The sequence below is a fragment of the Corvus kubaryi genome, unplaced genomic scaffold (assembly GCF_017639235.1).
Source record: "Corvus kubaryi isolate FWS band 111438036 unplaced genomic scaffold, C.kubaryi_AGA036_p1.0 split1-37374, whole genome shotgun sequence".
NCBI classification, from domain to species: domain Eukaryota; kingdom Metazoa; phylum Chordata; class Aves; order Passeriformes; family Corvidae; genus Corvus; species Corvus kubaryi.
The window spans coordinates 3,173,495-3,190,244 of record NW_024582079.1 but is presented as its reverse complement, the minus strand read 5'-3'; the positions used below and the strand labels follow the sequence as shown (position 1 = coordinate 3,190,244).

The window sequence follows — 16,750 nt, the reverse complement described above, 5'->3', positions numbered from 1 at the left end:
AAATCAATGGACATGTAACATTTTATACTGAAAACCGGGAGTAAATAAAGAAAAAAAGAAACAACAAAAAACCAGGCACCATGGAAACTGCTTTCTTCCACCACCCCCCAAGAAGAACAACTTTTTACTGCATGTGCTTTTATATGAAACATATTCCAACCAGGAAGATGTCAAAAGCCAAAGAAATGGTACTTTTTCTTTCAAGAGCAGCAAATTAATTTTCCCAAGATCCTCAATAAATTTGTCCTAAAAGAAAAGGAGCAAATTTAAAGTTGTTTTTGTTTTTACCTGTGTCCTTCTTTCTCCAAATACAACATCTGTTATTTAGAAATAAAACAATCAAACAAGTATAGCAACTGGTAAATGAAACGTGGAAAATCTGACTTTGCTTCCCTGTTGTAGATCAAAGAACACGTGAACTGAGCTGTCTGTAAAACCAGTTCTGTGTGCCTGCACTTCCCAATGACTGCACAGCTTGTCTTGTCGACTCCTGCCTTATAAAATACATAACTTTCCTGCCAAAATAGTTTTGATCAGCAGAAGAGTTGCAGAAGTGTTTGCTGTCCTGTGGTAAGAAGTGACAAAGCTCTGCTCTTGAGGCCGCTTGGAAACATGAGAAAAACATCATTTTTCTTTATAATTGGATCTTCCTATTTGTCTTTCCATTTTCTCTTTTTCTCTATCTTCCCTCTACCCATGCCATATCAAGTTTCATTTCTTTTTCATTTTTAGTATTAAAAAGTTGTTTTTGTAGTTCAGCCTCTACAAAGCAGCCAGAATCCTGATTGTCAGCAGCAATGTCTAGACGTGGTAAATCCTTAAAGTCAGCGCCTTTGCACTTCAGAGATAACTGCAGCCCACAGAGTCGCTCGTGTTTTCCATGCCCCACTGTCCTCCTTTTCACAGCTGAAATACAAGAGATTTCTGGGATCATGGCAAAAATGCAATGCACAGAGCCCACAGAGCACCCAGCCTTAGCCCAGAGCTCACTTTGAGCTGGGGTGCCCATCACTTGTTGTTGTTGCCACAGGGTCCAGCTGCAAACGTTTAGAATGAAGAGGAGGTGGGAGTTGGATCGGAGCAGCAAAACCAACACATGATCTGAACAGTTTCTCTCCCCTCACACAAGCGGCTCGAGCGAGAAATTTCACTTGTCAAAGCAAAATGCATTAAGAAATTTGGGAATTTCTGTCTCCTTCATGTTTAGCTCCAGAGATGTTAACTTGTCCATATCAACTCCAAACTCCCTGACAAGACGGTGAAAAACGCTGGCTATAAAGTGCTTATGCACCTTATGGGGTCAGATACTTCTGCAATGATTATACCACATTTTCTGGACATAAACCCTCCCCTGAGGTCAGGGTAAGAAACCACAAACACGTGGTTCCCGGGGTTAGGTCAGAGGTGTACCCAAAACACAAATATAAACAAAAGCTGAAGTAGGTAGCCCACCAGGCACAGCTGATTGGCTTTAATAGGTGTTGATTACACTGCTCATATTGCATGAAATTAAAAAGCTTACAAATGTTATGAGCCATTACCCTTCCATTTAAGAGATCTTATGACAAGTTAGCAACATTTAATGAAATCCTTTTTAAAATGCCAGAGGCAGTCTCCACGAGATTTTGCTTTGAAATGCAACTTGTGGAGTTATTTCTGAAAGTTTCTCTACATCAGGGCTTCTGCTCTTGCACATCTTTGGGATGCTCTGATTTGGAAGCTGGTGGGATACTTCAGTTCCCTGTTGTGCCCTCAATGTGAGGCACACCACACCAGCTCCTTACAGAAACCACCAGGAACGGGCAGAGCAGGATTTAATTCTGATGTTGACACAGCCCTTCAGTCAGCCTACAAAATTCCCTGCAAAATTCAAAGCTGAGAGAATTCTGACCGATTTTACTATGAAGGTAAAGGGAAATATTTTCATAGTTGCTGTAAAATTTACTTAACTTCCACCTTTTCAGCACACTGGAAATATCACAGAGCCACTAACTGCCCCCAAGGCGCTGGGGCAGCCAAGGTTCACACTGAAGTAGTTCACTCTCTGGATTTCATTGCTTCAGGATGAAATTTATTATTGGAGAGCGTATCAGTTTTATAAATCCCACGGGACACTCACAGCCTACTGCTGTCCACAGACTCAAATCTGCTTTGGATGGCAATGGCAACAATATCTGTACATCAGGTGAGGGCGTTTCTGCCAAAATGATGCCTTTTGCAACTTGTTCTTTCACTGCATCCCCCGCTGACTGCCAGCTCTCCTCTCTGCTGGTCTCTGTCAGGCAAACAAGGCTCAAACTGACCCAGCTGAGAGACACATCTATGGCTAAAGCACATTGGAATCTCACACAGTATCGAGTGGTGCCACAAGGAATGATTAACAAACCCCACAGGGAGGACAGGAGATGGCCAGGCATGGCTGCAAGAAGTTTGTTTGTCTTGGCTCTGCCATCCACAGCAACCTTGTTCTTTTCTTCATCCCAACTTCTGGACCAAAAATCAGCCAAGGAGCACCAAGCTATGAAGATGCAGTCCAAGGAGGTGCTGCAGAAGTCGATCTTGGGTAGTGGGAGACTTTTTTACCTGAGGCTACAGTGGCAGCTGAACTGCCCCAGAGGCCAACATCTCCTGAGCTGGCAGGAGCTCTCACAGGCTCAGATGTGTCATATTATGCAAAGAAGATTCCTCTCTTCCTTGAAGAACCAGTCCCTAAGGGAACAGTGAAATGCTGGGAGGAGCAATGGCTGCAGAGGTGGTGGGAGCAGGCAGGGACAGCTGAGTGATGGCAGCATGGTGAGACAATCTGCATTTCCTCATTTCCACCCTGTGAAGGTTTCAGTGAACACGCTGAAACCCTTAAGCACTCTGCTAGACCAAATCACCAGGAACTAATTCAACATCCTTCTATTTCTCTGTGAACTTTGAAAAAGGAAGAAAAGGAATTATTTTGTCTCCTCCCTCAAAAAATAGTAGCCTTTTTTCATGCTATCTATCTAAACGCTACATTTCTACTACACAGTTTGAGCCTCATACAAAGTTGCAATTATCTTGCCATCTGCATTCCCTTTTTATCCAAATTAGTATGTTATATTGCTTATAAATATGTATTTATGGCTACGAGGCAGGTATGCCCCACTGCGGGCACATGTCACTGTTTAATCCAAATACATGGATTATTGTTTTGCAGTGTGTATTTTTATCTTGGAGGCAGGCAGCCCTGCAGAGCAAATAATACAAAAGAATACAGCCATTCCAGAAGTGCTTCTGTGCTTTAAAATTATAGCACTCTCATTCCAGAACTGAACACAGTGAGACGAGTACATTGGCAAAATAATTATTTATCATTCTTAAAAGCTTCCTTTAGCATTTCTATCACTCAAATACTCACTGGGAAAAATGTAAAGGACAGAGAAGCGTATTTTATGCACTTGCTGGTCTAGCTTTTATGCTGATGAGAACTTACTAAACACCAGTAAAGGGAACAACACTTATCAGCCCTAATTCACAACTGTGAATTTTCCAGGCCAAACAAATGCCCTTGCAGAGTTCCAGACACGTGTTAATGAGAGCCCCAGTCCTCCTTCCTCTGGAGTCACCAGTTATTTTGCATGGCTTCAAATGAGGGCAGGTTTGCTCCAACAACCTGAGCAAGCACGGTGCTCTCAGAGAGACACTCCCTGCCACACTGCGTAGGACAGGGACCTCTAACATCCCCCAAAGAAAGGAAAATAACAAAAAGACACAGTCCTTTGCCTCAGGCTTTTTTTCTTTGATGCATAGGATTTTTCTTTCAAACTCTTTCTTTTTCCAGCTGATAAAAAATAATGGGAAGCAGACCTTCAACATGAAACCAGCTACATACACTAAGAGATCTCTTTATAAAGATACTTGAAAATCTCCTCAAAATCTGTTCAGAGAATTTTGCCATCCCTTATACCTGTGCAACAGCAGATCTTGGAGCTCCCCCAGGTAGGAGAGTTGGTGCCCACATTTAATTCTGTGTTCCCAGACCCATCAACTGAAGAGTCTGCAAGAGACCTGAAGGGACAGGACCCCAGTCAAGTGCTTTTTACTGAAGCAAAGTCAAAGTTGTCAGGCAAATCCATATTCTTGCCTTAAAAGCACTCAGTGTAAGAAAAATAAAGCCCAGGTGTAAACATTTGCAAACTGAGTTTATTTTTTTCTATCTATGCACTTGAAACGAACATTGAAAGGGCAAACCCATCCTAATCCTATCATGGCAATGTCTTTCTCTGCTTCCTAAAGCTCAGATTATCATCTCATTGGTTGTCAGACAGCTCCTGAGAGAAGTAATTCACTGGATTTTCCTGTGTAATCACAGCACAGGATTTTATTTCTGCTGTTATCAGGATGGAAAATGCACACAGCTTGTTCTGTGTCTTGCCCCTTTCAAGTTACTTACAGACCTGGATGTGCCAAGCTTCAAAACACCCCAACTGCACTAAGAAAGCTAAATCCGGGCTAACTCTAAATTTCAAGAAACTTGCTTCTTAGCAGCTCATCTCAACATAGGCAGGAAAATTTCCAGTTTTAAATTTCTATTCCAATTCAGGCAATGAAGACTGAAGTCCCCTAAACTGTTGCCACTACTTTCCGGGACATAAAATTAACGATTTCCACTGCTGTGTACAACTTTCAGCCAAAGTTGGTCTGATTTACAAGCAAGCAGATGGTTCACACGATAGTCCACAATAAATTACAGCAGTTAGAAAGACAGCTACATTTTGAGAGTGACAGTGCAGCTGAGCTACAGATGGGTTTATAGATGACCCTTCCAATTTTTAATAATCTTCATAATTTATCTGCAAGTAAAGAAATGTGAGAATTCCTAATGCACCTTCTTGACTAAGTACAAATCACTTCTATTTACACAAGCAATACTTCACGGTCCAGTTATCTTCTTAATTAAAGGCAGCAAGATGCTCATGTTCCATGCAAGTGGCATGGAAAACACTGTTTGGTGTGCAATATGTTCAGCTGGGAGTTCAGGATGCTCTGAACACTCCTGGAAAAGGGAACACATCCATCTCTTCTCTTCAAAACAGGGCTACAAGGGTGCAAACACTGCCGCCACCAGTTCATTAACCTCCAGCTAAACTTTAGGCTTATAAAATAACAAGGTTACATTTTTTTGCAAGCTCTGATACTTGAAAACAGGTTCCTAACCCATACTACAAAGCCAGTACTACCGAGTCAGGAATAGGATGGATAACAGCAGGAACAGAGACCTCCATCTCTGTATAAAACCAGAAGGGATTTGGGGGGTCGCTCTTGAGGGGGTGAGGGAAAAAGAAAGCAAATCTGGGGGGTGTCAGGTGCAGAAAGAAACTGGCTGGAAGCAGCTTTAGGAACTCAGTTCATGTCAGTGACTTCTCTGTTCTGGGACCAAACCACATCCATCCAACCCTTCCGCTAACACTTCTGATTTCAGCTGCAATGAGAAGCACATCTAAGTGCAGCTCCTCTGTCTGTGAGGTGACAAAGGCGAGTTGATGAAGGGAGGTGATGAAGGGAACAGAACCTACCAGGGCTCTTTAAGGCACAAACTACAGAAGCTCAGAGGTTCCCACCCAGCAGTCTCTTGGGATGACTTTTGAGGGCTTTTCCTCCTCTCCAACCCTTGATCTTCCAGCCAAACCAATTTGAAAAAGAAATCCACTTTTAAGTGGAAATCCAAACCTGCCATTAAACAGAAGGCAGAGCTCCTAGGAAAGCAAGTCCATGTGTAATTTTAATTACCAACTTCCTGGGATTCAAGAGATGCAGCAGAGAAGAGGCACCAGTGACAAATCCAAGCTTTCAAGAATAATCACAATTCCCATTTTGGAGATATTCTGGCAGGGGTTGCCCAGCTCTGCGAGCAGCTCTGCAGCACATGGGGGAGCAGCACCACAGAGACACGCGAGTGGGAAAATCCCAGGCCATGGGACTCTGAAAAGTGATTTTTCCCTGCCCTTTCCAGGCAGCAGCAATGCTCCTTCGTCCACTACACAGAACAATACTGAAGTTAAATTTGTTGAGTTAAAAAAAAAAAAAAAATTCTTCTATAAATAACCAGCTTCTAAAAGTCTTAGGAGTTTACATGAAACCATTATTTATTACTGTACACAACTCTTAGGTCGTTTAATTAAACATATGAAAAATCGTATATGTCAGATTATTTCTGGGATGCTCTTTACTGTTATTTGTCATATTTGTTTCTGTTACTCTTCACATATTTAAAGCTGCATTATGCACTTCTGAAAACCCAGAGAAGATCACTCTAGAATTAGTATGGATGTTCATCTGTTACTGAGCGCTGAGTTTGGCACTTTATTTTAACAATATTCAGCAGGTTCAGGACCTGCTACCACACTTCCCTCCAAGACAACACTGGGTCATACTACTGTTCTTTAAAAAGATCGAGTGTTGATTCTTTAACCATATTTTAAAATATTCTGTAACTGTAAACCTTTGATTGACTGCAACCCTTCCATTTGCTTTCAAGAGGCCAAAGTCACGCACAGCACAAGAAAGCAGAGGCTGTCTGAACACAGTAAGATCTCTCCTGTTGCCCCCAGCCCAAAAATAATTCCAGGGTTACCATGAGCAACCTGAAAGCCAGCACAGGCTATTCCAGTTTATTCCAAGAGTCAGAGGAACTACATGCATGGTTTGTGTGACCTATCTGGTTGATATGGTTTTCAGGACTCATCTACTGAAGCCAGCAGGGATGCTCCAGCACCTCAGAGTGCAGATCAGACCTTCTGCAGTCTACATCCTCCTCCATCTAACAGCAAAACCCATCCTGGATGGGGGAGAAAGCAAGGAACACACACAGGCCTTACCTTACACTTCCTGTTCCTTGCATTCAGTAATCTGTCAATGGCGTGGAAATTACTTTCACAGCCTTGGGAAAGGGACACCTTTTGCACCCCCTGACATATTAAAATGTAGATCAATATGATAATATGAAAACAGTAAACTCCCCAGTAGCAATAAGTAGTTCTCACTTCTTTTAGCAATCAAATATTATTTCCATCAATGTAACTAGAGAAAAAGAAATGTAGGTAGCAATTTGTCAGTCTATTTATCAAACCAACTGCTGCACCTGGTTCCCACATATTTTATCTTAAAAGGTGTATGACGTTTATTTTTAATTCAGGGCTGAAAGCATTTATAGATATGAAGGTTTTCTTATTAAGTTTTCTTCCTGAATGATTATGCTTGTTCAAATCAATTCCTAGCCATCTTACAGAGGTTACAACCTTCAATAATTAAATGGGGTATTGTATTGGCTGTTTAGTTCATTGTGCTCCTAGTTCCAATTTCTGCAAGAGCACTGAAATGCTAAGATAAAAGGATGTTAAGTTTATTTAATTAGCTATCTGCCATTGTTATCAAAAGGGAAGGTTGGTATCTGATTCAAATTAACACTTTAAATCAGGAAACAAGACAGATGATATCTTCTGACACAGATCCTGGAAACTCTGTAGTTGTTTCAGTTGTTTTAAAGCTGCTCAGGACATAGAGGATTACATGAAAAAGAGCAAAAGTCACCAACAGCCAACAAAGTGCTGCTATGAAAATGTTATTTCAATCACACTGGAGTTCTTTCTCATTTCCAGTAGTTAACATTCTTGCCACTTTTGCCAAGCAGTCACTCTAAGCCGCATCGAACTTTAACTACACATAATTTTAAACCAACATGGAATAGGACTGAGCACACAATATGGGTTAATTGTGCTAATGAACAACAGATCACGCCCCTGTGCCAAGCCACCACCTCCCTACTATCCAGAAGAAATGTAATTGGCTAAAAACGAGCTGGATTTCAGGACTGCCAGCCATCCCTCTGCCTCAGAAATAACAAGTCCTCCAGTTGAGGGTTGTTTAGGATTTATCTCAAAAGAAAGCAAAAAGACAGGGTGAAACTTCAGAGGTCCTGAGGTAACTGTGGCTCACACAAACCAGAGCCACGGTATCAACTCTGGAACTGCCCAGAGCACACAGTGTCTGCATGAAGTCCTCAAAGGACACCCACTGCCTCGCTCCCCAAACTGCATCTGCATAGAGAGGCCAATGGCCAAAGCAATTTATCCAGTAACCACGTCACCCTGCCAATTCACGGTTTCTTTCTTTTAGGGCTACAGAAACAAGCTTATTCCTTTCCCAAAAACTTACTGGTCTTGATCGGATTTCTTTGGCGTAGAGAGGTTTCAAGAATTCTGAATCTCCTTCAAGCTTCAGACCCTTTTCCGTGATCCTCAGGTTCCCCATTCCATCCTAAAAGACAGGCAAAGAGAAACAACCCTATTAGTTACAATTACTAAATCCACCAGGCTGCCAATAGCTGATTTTTTTTTCCATTGAAGATAACATGTCTAGCACTGGGAGGCACTAGAGAATGCAATTACTTGTGTTATCCTTGTAGCTCAGCTTCTGTGAAAAAAAAAAAATTCTATTCAGAACTATCTGCAGTGCCCCCCAGTAAACCATTTACACAGATGAAAGATGTTCCTCTGAGCTAAGTCATTCTCTGCTCACAGAGAGGCAGTGATGCTCTGTGTTAACAGGAAACTATTCACTGTAATATTCACTGCTTGCCTGTACAATATAATAATATACCTGCTCATTCATAGCAAATCCCTGTAAAGAATGTGTGATTAATATCTGTACAGATCCACTGGCACAGAGCAGAACTGTACCAAAATACATTTCACCTCTGAGACATGAAAGTTGTAACTTTTATTAAGATGAGGGATTTAGCTTCATTTAGCCTATAATTGCTTAGAAAGGTGTATAAGAAACACAGTGTGGGTAGGGAATTGCACAGGTACATCTGTAATCAAAACCACATCAAATGTAAGGTATTACTTCTAAGATAGGGGGATTGTGAAAGTTTGCAAGGATTGAGGTAAACTTCTTTTTCCCTGAAAAAAAGATGGTTTGAAGAATACCTTTTAGCAAAAAACTGACTGAGATCACTAGGATTGGAGAGTAACACTAGCACCTCCAACACTAGCCTAACTCACAGCTGTTTTGGGGATTTTATAGGTAAGGGGAATGCACGTGGGTAGAAGGCATAAGAAGTTCAAGAGGAGACCAGGAAAATCCAGGAAAACCACAAGTACTTGGCTATACATCTAGCATGCTTTCCAATCCAGCTGCAAAAATGAAACCCCATCTGTCTACTTCCTCTTCCTCCCATTGCGAGTTCACCTCCAGCCCCAGAGGAGGAATCAGGGTCTCTCCAAGCGAGTGGAGATCGAACCCAGACAGATTTCCATGAACTGCTGCCAAAAGGCCTGAATTTGGAGGGATAAAAATCAGAGCCATCGCACAGCTCAGCAGCGACACTGCCAGAGGTTCTCCCGTTCCAAGAAGTGCCATTCCCAGGTAGTTCCCTGCCAAGTTAAGATTGTTCTTGCCAGAGCCTGTCTTATGAAAAAAGGTGATGCTGGTTGATAAAGTGACCTCTGTGATCTCATTTTGAATGGAAGGCTGTAAGCAAATTTGAGAGACAGATGCTGGAAGTGCTGCTGATCATAGGCAGAGAATGAGAGACGGGTCATATAATGCCACTCCCTACATTTGTTGGCTTGGGTATAAAATAGTGGCCTATGAATTCTGGGTTGGTGGTGGCACAGAAGGGGTTCATTTATCTCAAGCAAAAGGATGGAGGAGAATGAGTGGAATATGATTATGCACCAAAAAGCCCAGATTAAATTTTGACAGCAGTGTGCTTTGCGATTTGAGCAAGCAGGAATTATTACCGCTATCTGCAGACCCTCACACGTTTTGGGCTGCTAAAAAATCCCTACAGCTTTTTTTCCCCCAAAATAGATTATTTCAGTGAGGTTACAAGCCCTGAGGGCTTTCACATAGCAGTGTCTTTTCTGGTTTTATTAAGAGAAGTTGCAGGTCAGGCAAGCTGCTGTGTGCCCCAGACAGCTGCAGGAATGACCACCGTCCGTAGATACGCAATGCTGACCCCTCCAGGGCTTGCTCCTCAGCTGAAGTGGGGCAATACCTTTCCAGTAACATGGACCTAGGGATAAAAAGGGACTTGTCAAGCCACCACTGAAGCTGTGGCAAACCAGCAATTTCGATGGCTCACAACTGTGTTCTGTTTTAATGACACAGATCCAGAATTCCACTCTGCTCCTCTCTTGCACGTTTCTCTCTCTCCTTCCCCCTCTGTCTCCCAAGTGTGGTCCAAAGGATTTTTACATATAAAAACCATACATATGGGAAGTTCAGCTTACAGCCAGCAGATCCTATGCATCCCAAAAGAGGTATCAGGCCTATGGGACAATGTACTACAACCAAAACATCAAGGACATGTTTGATTAATAAAAGCAGGCGTATCCTCTTCCAAACCCACTGGACTGGAGAAAAGGAGACACTTCCCCACGTCTTATTCCCCATCTTTGATCCTTCTCAACCCCCAGCTCCCACTCAATCTTCCCTCCTCCTGCAGCTGCCAGAAGTAATAAAAGCTGTGCCCACCACACATCCTCTCTTGACTTCCCTGGTGTTTGGGAGTGGATCAGTGCTCAGCACTGACTTACCACGATTAACTCTCCACTGCTCATGTTTCTCATGATTAAAGCTGACAGCTTTTTGTGGTGACAGTCTGGGTCAGCAGGTGAAAAAACAAGCGAAGGTTGTAACCTGAGTTTAACAAGTATCTTGGCCTCTTATCATACAATCACTATAAAATTATATTCCTCTATCATTTCCCATTAGAAAAACAAATAAGAAGCTCACAGGATTATATAGAGGTCCCAAAATACAGATACATTAGAGAGAAATCATTGTTGGAAAGACTACTTCACATGTTGTTTCAGATAAAGTATCTTCATCCTCCCTAAATTATATGGTTTAATAACAAATAAGTGTCATATTCTGCTACCAAGAATAGATATGAAAGCTCCTATGAAATTTCATGGACTGTGACCTATAAAATGTAGCAGAAAACTGCCTAGAGTGACAAAGACCAAGATGTTTTATTAAACATTGAGTCTGTGATTGGTATATATCCTTATCTGCCACTCTTCTGCTTGTGAATAAGGAAAAGTATTGATTATTTGATACTCTGCCATCTGAAAATCATTGTTTCTCTCCTTTTTATTAATACACTCCTCAGCAGAGTGAATAACTTTATAGTGCAGGCACAAGCCAGCTTTGTGGGAGCTCCCAGGAGGAAAGTTCCAAACAGGAGGCATGGAATTGGGAACTTTCCATCACCACCTGCTTTGAATTTTGCTTTTTGGGAGGGCATGGCAAAAACTTTTACATCAATTACATAATTTATGCCCTCTCTCTTTTATGCACTGCCTTGTACTGGACAGGCATAAAAATTTATGTGCCATTGCTGACTGCTCTGGGTTGGAAGGGGATAGCAATCCTGAATACCATAAATGTCATTTTGGTGATGCTGAATGAGAAAGGAATTTTGGGTTTTATTAGCTTGAGAAGCATCTCATTTTAACAGCCAATTATGAATGATGGTATTACTGTTAGGGAAGAGCTCAGCACTGATTGTGTCTCATCACCAAAGCGCCTCTCTGCCTTTTGGGTTGGCAATGTGGCCACACAAGTGGCTAAAGCCCAGCTTGTGTTTGTTTTACTTTTTAACAGTTCTGGTTACTTTAATTTCTTTTTTTTATATATAATTGCAAGGCTGGTAGCAGGGAGATCTGGCTAACAGAATAAGAAAAACAGCCACCCTAACCAGACATGTAACTGCTGTGGCAAAGGCTTTCAACTGACAGAGAGTAGTCTTAAATTAGATATTAGGAAGAAATTCTTCCCTGAGGGTGTGCTGAGATCCTGTCACAGGTTGCCCAGAGAAGCTGTGGCTGCTCCATCCCTGGAAGTGTCCAGGCTGGACAGGTCTTGGAGCAGCCTGGGACAGTGGGAAGGTGTCCCTGCCCCTGGCAGGGGGTTGGAAGCGATGGTCTTTAAGGTTGCTCCCAACCCAAAGCTTTCTGTAATTCTACAACAAATACCTGGAACTGGTACTGGCTGCACTGATCTGGATTGATTCCACACAGGGACAGGGGGAATTTTCAGTGCTGTCTCCTTCACGAGCAGCTTTATTAGACCAGGCTGGGCTCATGCTGCAGCTGAACCCACTCAAGAACCAAGGTGATGGTGACACATTCACTGTGTCTGTTGGTGCCAGGATCCTTTGTCCTTTACAAACATGAAATGCAGCCTCACACTCTTCTGTGCTTCCTCTGTTCTCCCAGCATTGCTGAACAGAGAGGCAAATTTGCTGTTTATTGAGGTCTTTCTAAGGATTTTAAGGACACTGGTGACGGGTGACAGATTGCTCCAGCTGTCTGCTGGCCACCACCAGCTCCAGCGGGTGTTTCCCACTGGTTTTCCCTGCACCTCCATCCCTTTCCAGTTTTCAGGAGTAGAACGGCTGGCAAGGTTTGTCTCTGCACAGCAGGTAAGCATTTTATTTTTTTGCTAGGAATAAACTGAAGTTATGTTCAGCAGTGTCCTGTGGGAGAGAATTATCTTTGGAGACTGCTCATGTCAGATGGCTGAAACACCTGATTATCGTTGCTTGTATTATTGATTGCTGTGCTCTGCATTGCTTCCAGATATGTGCAAGTTATTACACAGCTCAATACATCCAAAGTTAGAAAAAAAACCCTCAGCAAAGGCAAGTGACCTGTTTTTTTTCCCCTCCTGGGAAGATATCTGTGCTGCCCTTTTTCTGACTTGACATTAAATGTTTCCAGATTCCACAGGTTCAGGGAAAGTCTGTACAGAACACATCGCTGTCAGTTCTTCACAGCCTCAAACTTTTTGTTATTGCATCTGCTCTCCCTCCTTCTCCTCATTTTCCTCAGCTAATTCATCATCTTAATAAGGATCCCAGTATCCAGCTGTGGATCTGCAGCAACATTTTCTTATGGAAGCCACCTACCAGCAGCACCAGTCCTATAAAGTTAAATCTGGTTACACATATTGGTCCAGAGCAACATAGGTAAGGAGATAATGTGTGAAAACTTCTTCCTCTGGCCTCAGACCTTGCTTTGAGACCTCAGGTACAGACTCAGGTTTGTGTGGACAGCAGAGAAAATCAAGGCAATGCAGCATTACAGATCATATATGACCATGACCTTGTGTGCACAGATCTGGGATTATGCTGTGAATTGCACTACGAGGTCTCATGTCCACAACTGCCATCATCTCCCTCTTCCTCTGCTTCTTGACCTCAGATGTCTCTGACTGATGCCTTACTGGTAGCATCTGCCTCTAAAGGTCATGGGCACAGGGCAGGAAAAGCTGAGCTGAGACCTTGGGGGGTGAAGGAAGGTGACCCCAAATGCCTTGGATGACTGCAGGACAGTGTATACCCTTCTCCAGGCAAGGAGGGAGACACTGATGAAGCACAGCTAAAATTCTGCAGCTATTTGGTGCACTAAAACAACATTATAAATGGCAAGAGTAGCAATCAGCTAACTCACTGCTCCCTGCAGAAGGCTCCATCCAGAACCTCGGGACAGCCTGTGAGGAGACACCTCTAAATAATCTCTGGTGCTGCAGCCATCAGTCACAGGAGACATGGATTTGAATGAACAGGCCAGCTGTGGGAGTCACCCACTGGGAAAAGACCTCTGGAGGCCGATGTTGAGGTTGTATGAGCTCTGTAGGCACTTTTCGTTCCTCCCACAGGTATGAATTTATTTGTGACAGCTAAAGGGAAGTCAGGTGGTTTCTAGCTCGTGAAGGAATTTTGTGCACGCAGAGGAAATTGCCTGCAGACCGTGACAGTTAACATAAAATTCAGCCCAAACAAAGCCCTGCAAAGCTCAGAGCCCTTCCTTTCCAATGGAAACTCCAGGTTTTGTGAGCTCCTCTGCATGACTGCAGAAACAGAGGCAGAAAACGAGAAGAGAGGATACAATGGGAAGAGCACAAGAACTGAGAGGACATCCCAGCCACAGCAATGAGATTTGATGCAGAACATTTTGGCTTCATTCCCATCAGGCTCCCATGATTAGGGATGGCATTAGGGATGACTCCCATGTGCACTTTCCCAGAGCACCCTTCCCCTCTGCCTGCTCCTTCCACACTGACCAGGTGCTCCCCCAGAGCCAACACCATTCATGAAGAAAGATACTCAAAGAGCTCCATAAAGCTCACGTGGAAGTGAAAAGACACTGAAAAACTGCCTTTAGTGGAAGTTAAGCAGAAAAGTCTGCATGAGCAGGAAGAACAGGCTCAAATGTGGTTTTCCAATTACTGTTTCAAGTAAGTTACAACTGACCAAAGCAACTAAATCTCAGCCGTTGAAACAACTCCAAACTAGTGTTGGAACAATTTCTAAACAGATCCTTCAGCCACAGCCTGAAGAAAGCTCAGCTCTGGATTTATGGCATAGTGCTGGAATTACTCTAAGCAAGAGGTATTTCTTTCCAAAGCAAAGTGCTAGTGAGTTTATTCAAAGTATGGTCAGGTGTGGCACCACAAAACCAGGATTTCTATGAATTAAGCCACCCCATCTGAGAGTACATTTTGCAGGGAAAAAGATTAGCAGACCTTCTGGGGTAATGATTATGAATCCCAGCACTGTTACTACAACTCAACCATCACATGCAGAATTCCTCTCTAGGGTAATAATTTCCCTTTCCACTGGTACAGCAGGGAAGAGGTGGAAACTTGGCTTCCACTCCTCCAACTCCTTGTTACAGAGCACTTTGGCACTGCAGCATTATAAAATGAGCCATGCTCTCTTGAGCACTTTTCTGCTTTTTTTCTCCAACACAAACAGTAAAGTTTCACATCTTACCATCAACATACATTCCAAATGTATCCCTGGAATGCTCCATCTTTTTTAGTCTAGCTCATTAGCATAATTATGCTAACTAAAAGAGAAAAGTCTCATCCTGCAGAAATTTGTGCTCACTCAGAAGTAGGAAAAAAAGGTTTTTATACTCGTAGGAACAAGAAGTCTTCCAATGCAGTGATTTAATAATAAAATCAGCACGGAAATTCACTGATGCAGAGGGTGCAGAAACAGTTTTTATAAATTATGGCCTAATGCTCCTTAACTGTGATAATCTGTCAATCACCAAATGAAGGATAGAACAAACACTTCTTTTTTCAGACTATAAAGATCTTGGACACAAAATCCTCTGTGGCATCGCTGCTCCAAGTTACACCAAGGCTGATTGGACTCACTCATCTTTACAGTGCTGGAAGAAGTTTCGAGGGAGAAGAAGGAATTATTTTTTTTTTCCTTTATCTTAGTGGATCCCTTTTGTGTTCTGTCCTTACATTCTGAAGTAAGATTTTTCTGACTGATGCAGCATCTAGCAGTTCCCCCAACCAGCAATGAAGCTGCAGATTAAGCGTGAGGAGGAAAGTACCAGGTCTCCTGCGGCATGTCTGAAGGTGAGCTCTCAGAAATGGGGCCAATTATCGGCTCATTTTTGTCTGATGTGAACATGCCAAAACAACTCAGGGGCATTAATTAGAGCGTAACACCAGGTCTGGGCAAAGAAATGAGGCCCATGCAAACACACTCTGGTTTCAACCCCATCCAAGACCACACCAACACCCAAGAGAGCTCAAAGCACAGGTGAAGAGACCCAGCAGGGCTGTGCCCACTCTCACAAGTGCCATTCCTAAGGCACATTTGATGATCCCATCTCAGCAGAAGGATTTACAGGCTGTGGGGACACTCAGTGGAGTTGCACTGACCTTCCCCAACCCCTCCACACCTGTGTGAGAAACTCGCTCCAAAGGGGCGGCAATCATGACGTGAATGTGATTTCCAGTTGCTTCATTTACACTCCTCCACTATTATTTCCTCTGTTTCCAAAAGCCAGGAGAAAGCAGGGTGGGCAGGGAGGAATATTTTCAATGCCCCTCAATTAATCATTCCTGAGCCCCCATTCAGCCAGTATCAGGCATTTAACTGATGAGCCTGCACCTGGAGATAATCACCCCGTGCTACCTCTGCAGTCAGGGGAGAGAAAGTGGCAAAAGGGTCCATCTAGAACCCAAATCACTCCTGGAAGTGCTTCTTACCCACTGCTGTGGGTTAAGTCACCCTCTAAGGTGACTTAGGCATCTTTTCTGGTTGCCATAGATTGCTGCAATAAACCTGGAGCTCAGTGCAAAGTGCACTAAAAGTGCAACAGGACTCAAAACCAAAACAAACGGGTCGCCAGGCAAACCAATAAACAGATATCATGAAATAAGTATTTATAAAGGATTTATATTTAAAAAATGTGATTCCAACTATACCCACATAGAGTGACTTCAGGGATTATTTTAATGATTTTTTTTTTTTTTAATCAAGACTCATACTTTCAATAAGAGATAGGAGATAGAGCATGTTCAATTTATTTTCACATGTAGGCAAAGGAAATTTCCTTTAAAATCAAAATTCTCTTTTTTAAGAGGAATCCATAGATCCATGGTTAAGAAACTGCCCTCATGGCCAAAGAACGACCAGTGAATTTTTATAGCTGTATTTGTCACAAAAAATATATTATTTTGCTATTTCACTATCAGAATATACAGAAAAATAATTTCAACTGTCTTCCAGACTTATCTACAGTGTGTCTATGACATTGTTTTTAGCAAGGGAGGCTCTGGGGACAGCAAAGAAATGAGAGAACTGAAAGTGCTGCTCTCAGGCTGAAATAAGTATATTGCTTCTATTGCTTTCTGAACAATTGTCAGTAAATAATTATTCATAGAGGAAAAT

General features: G+C 42.6%; 1 protein-coding gene across 5 annotated transcripts in view; it reads right to left on the bottom strand.

The window, feature by feature from the left end:
- LOC121657814 (delta-sarcoglycan) overlaps positions 1-16,750 on the bottom strand; it is a 256,422-nt gene that overhangs the window by 59,854 nt on the left and 179,818 nt on the right. For all 5 annotated transcript variants that reach the window (XM_042013936.1, XM_042013939.1, XM_042013938.1 and 2 more), the window contains one exon: positions 8,185-8,286. In XM_042013936.1, coding sequence (XP_041869870.1) covers positions 8,185-8,286 — 102 coding nt within the window. The remainder of the gene's footprint in view (positions 1-8,184; positions 8,287-16,750) is intronic.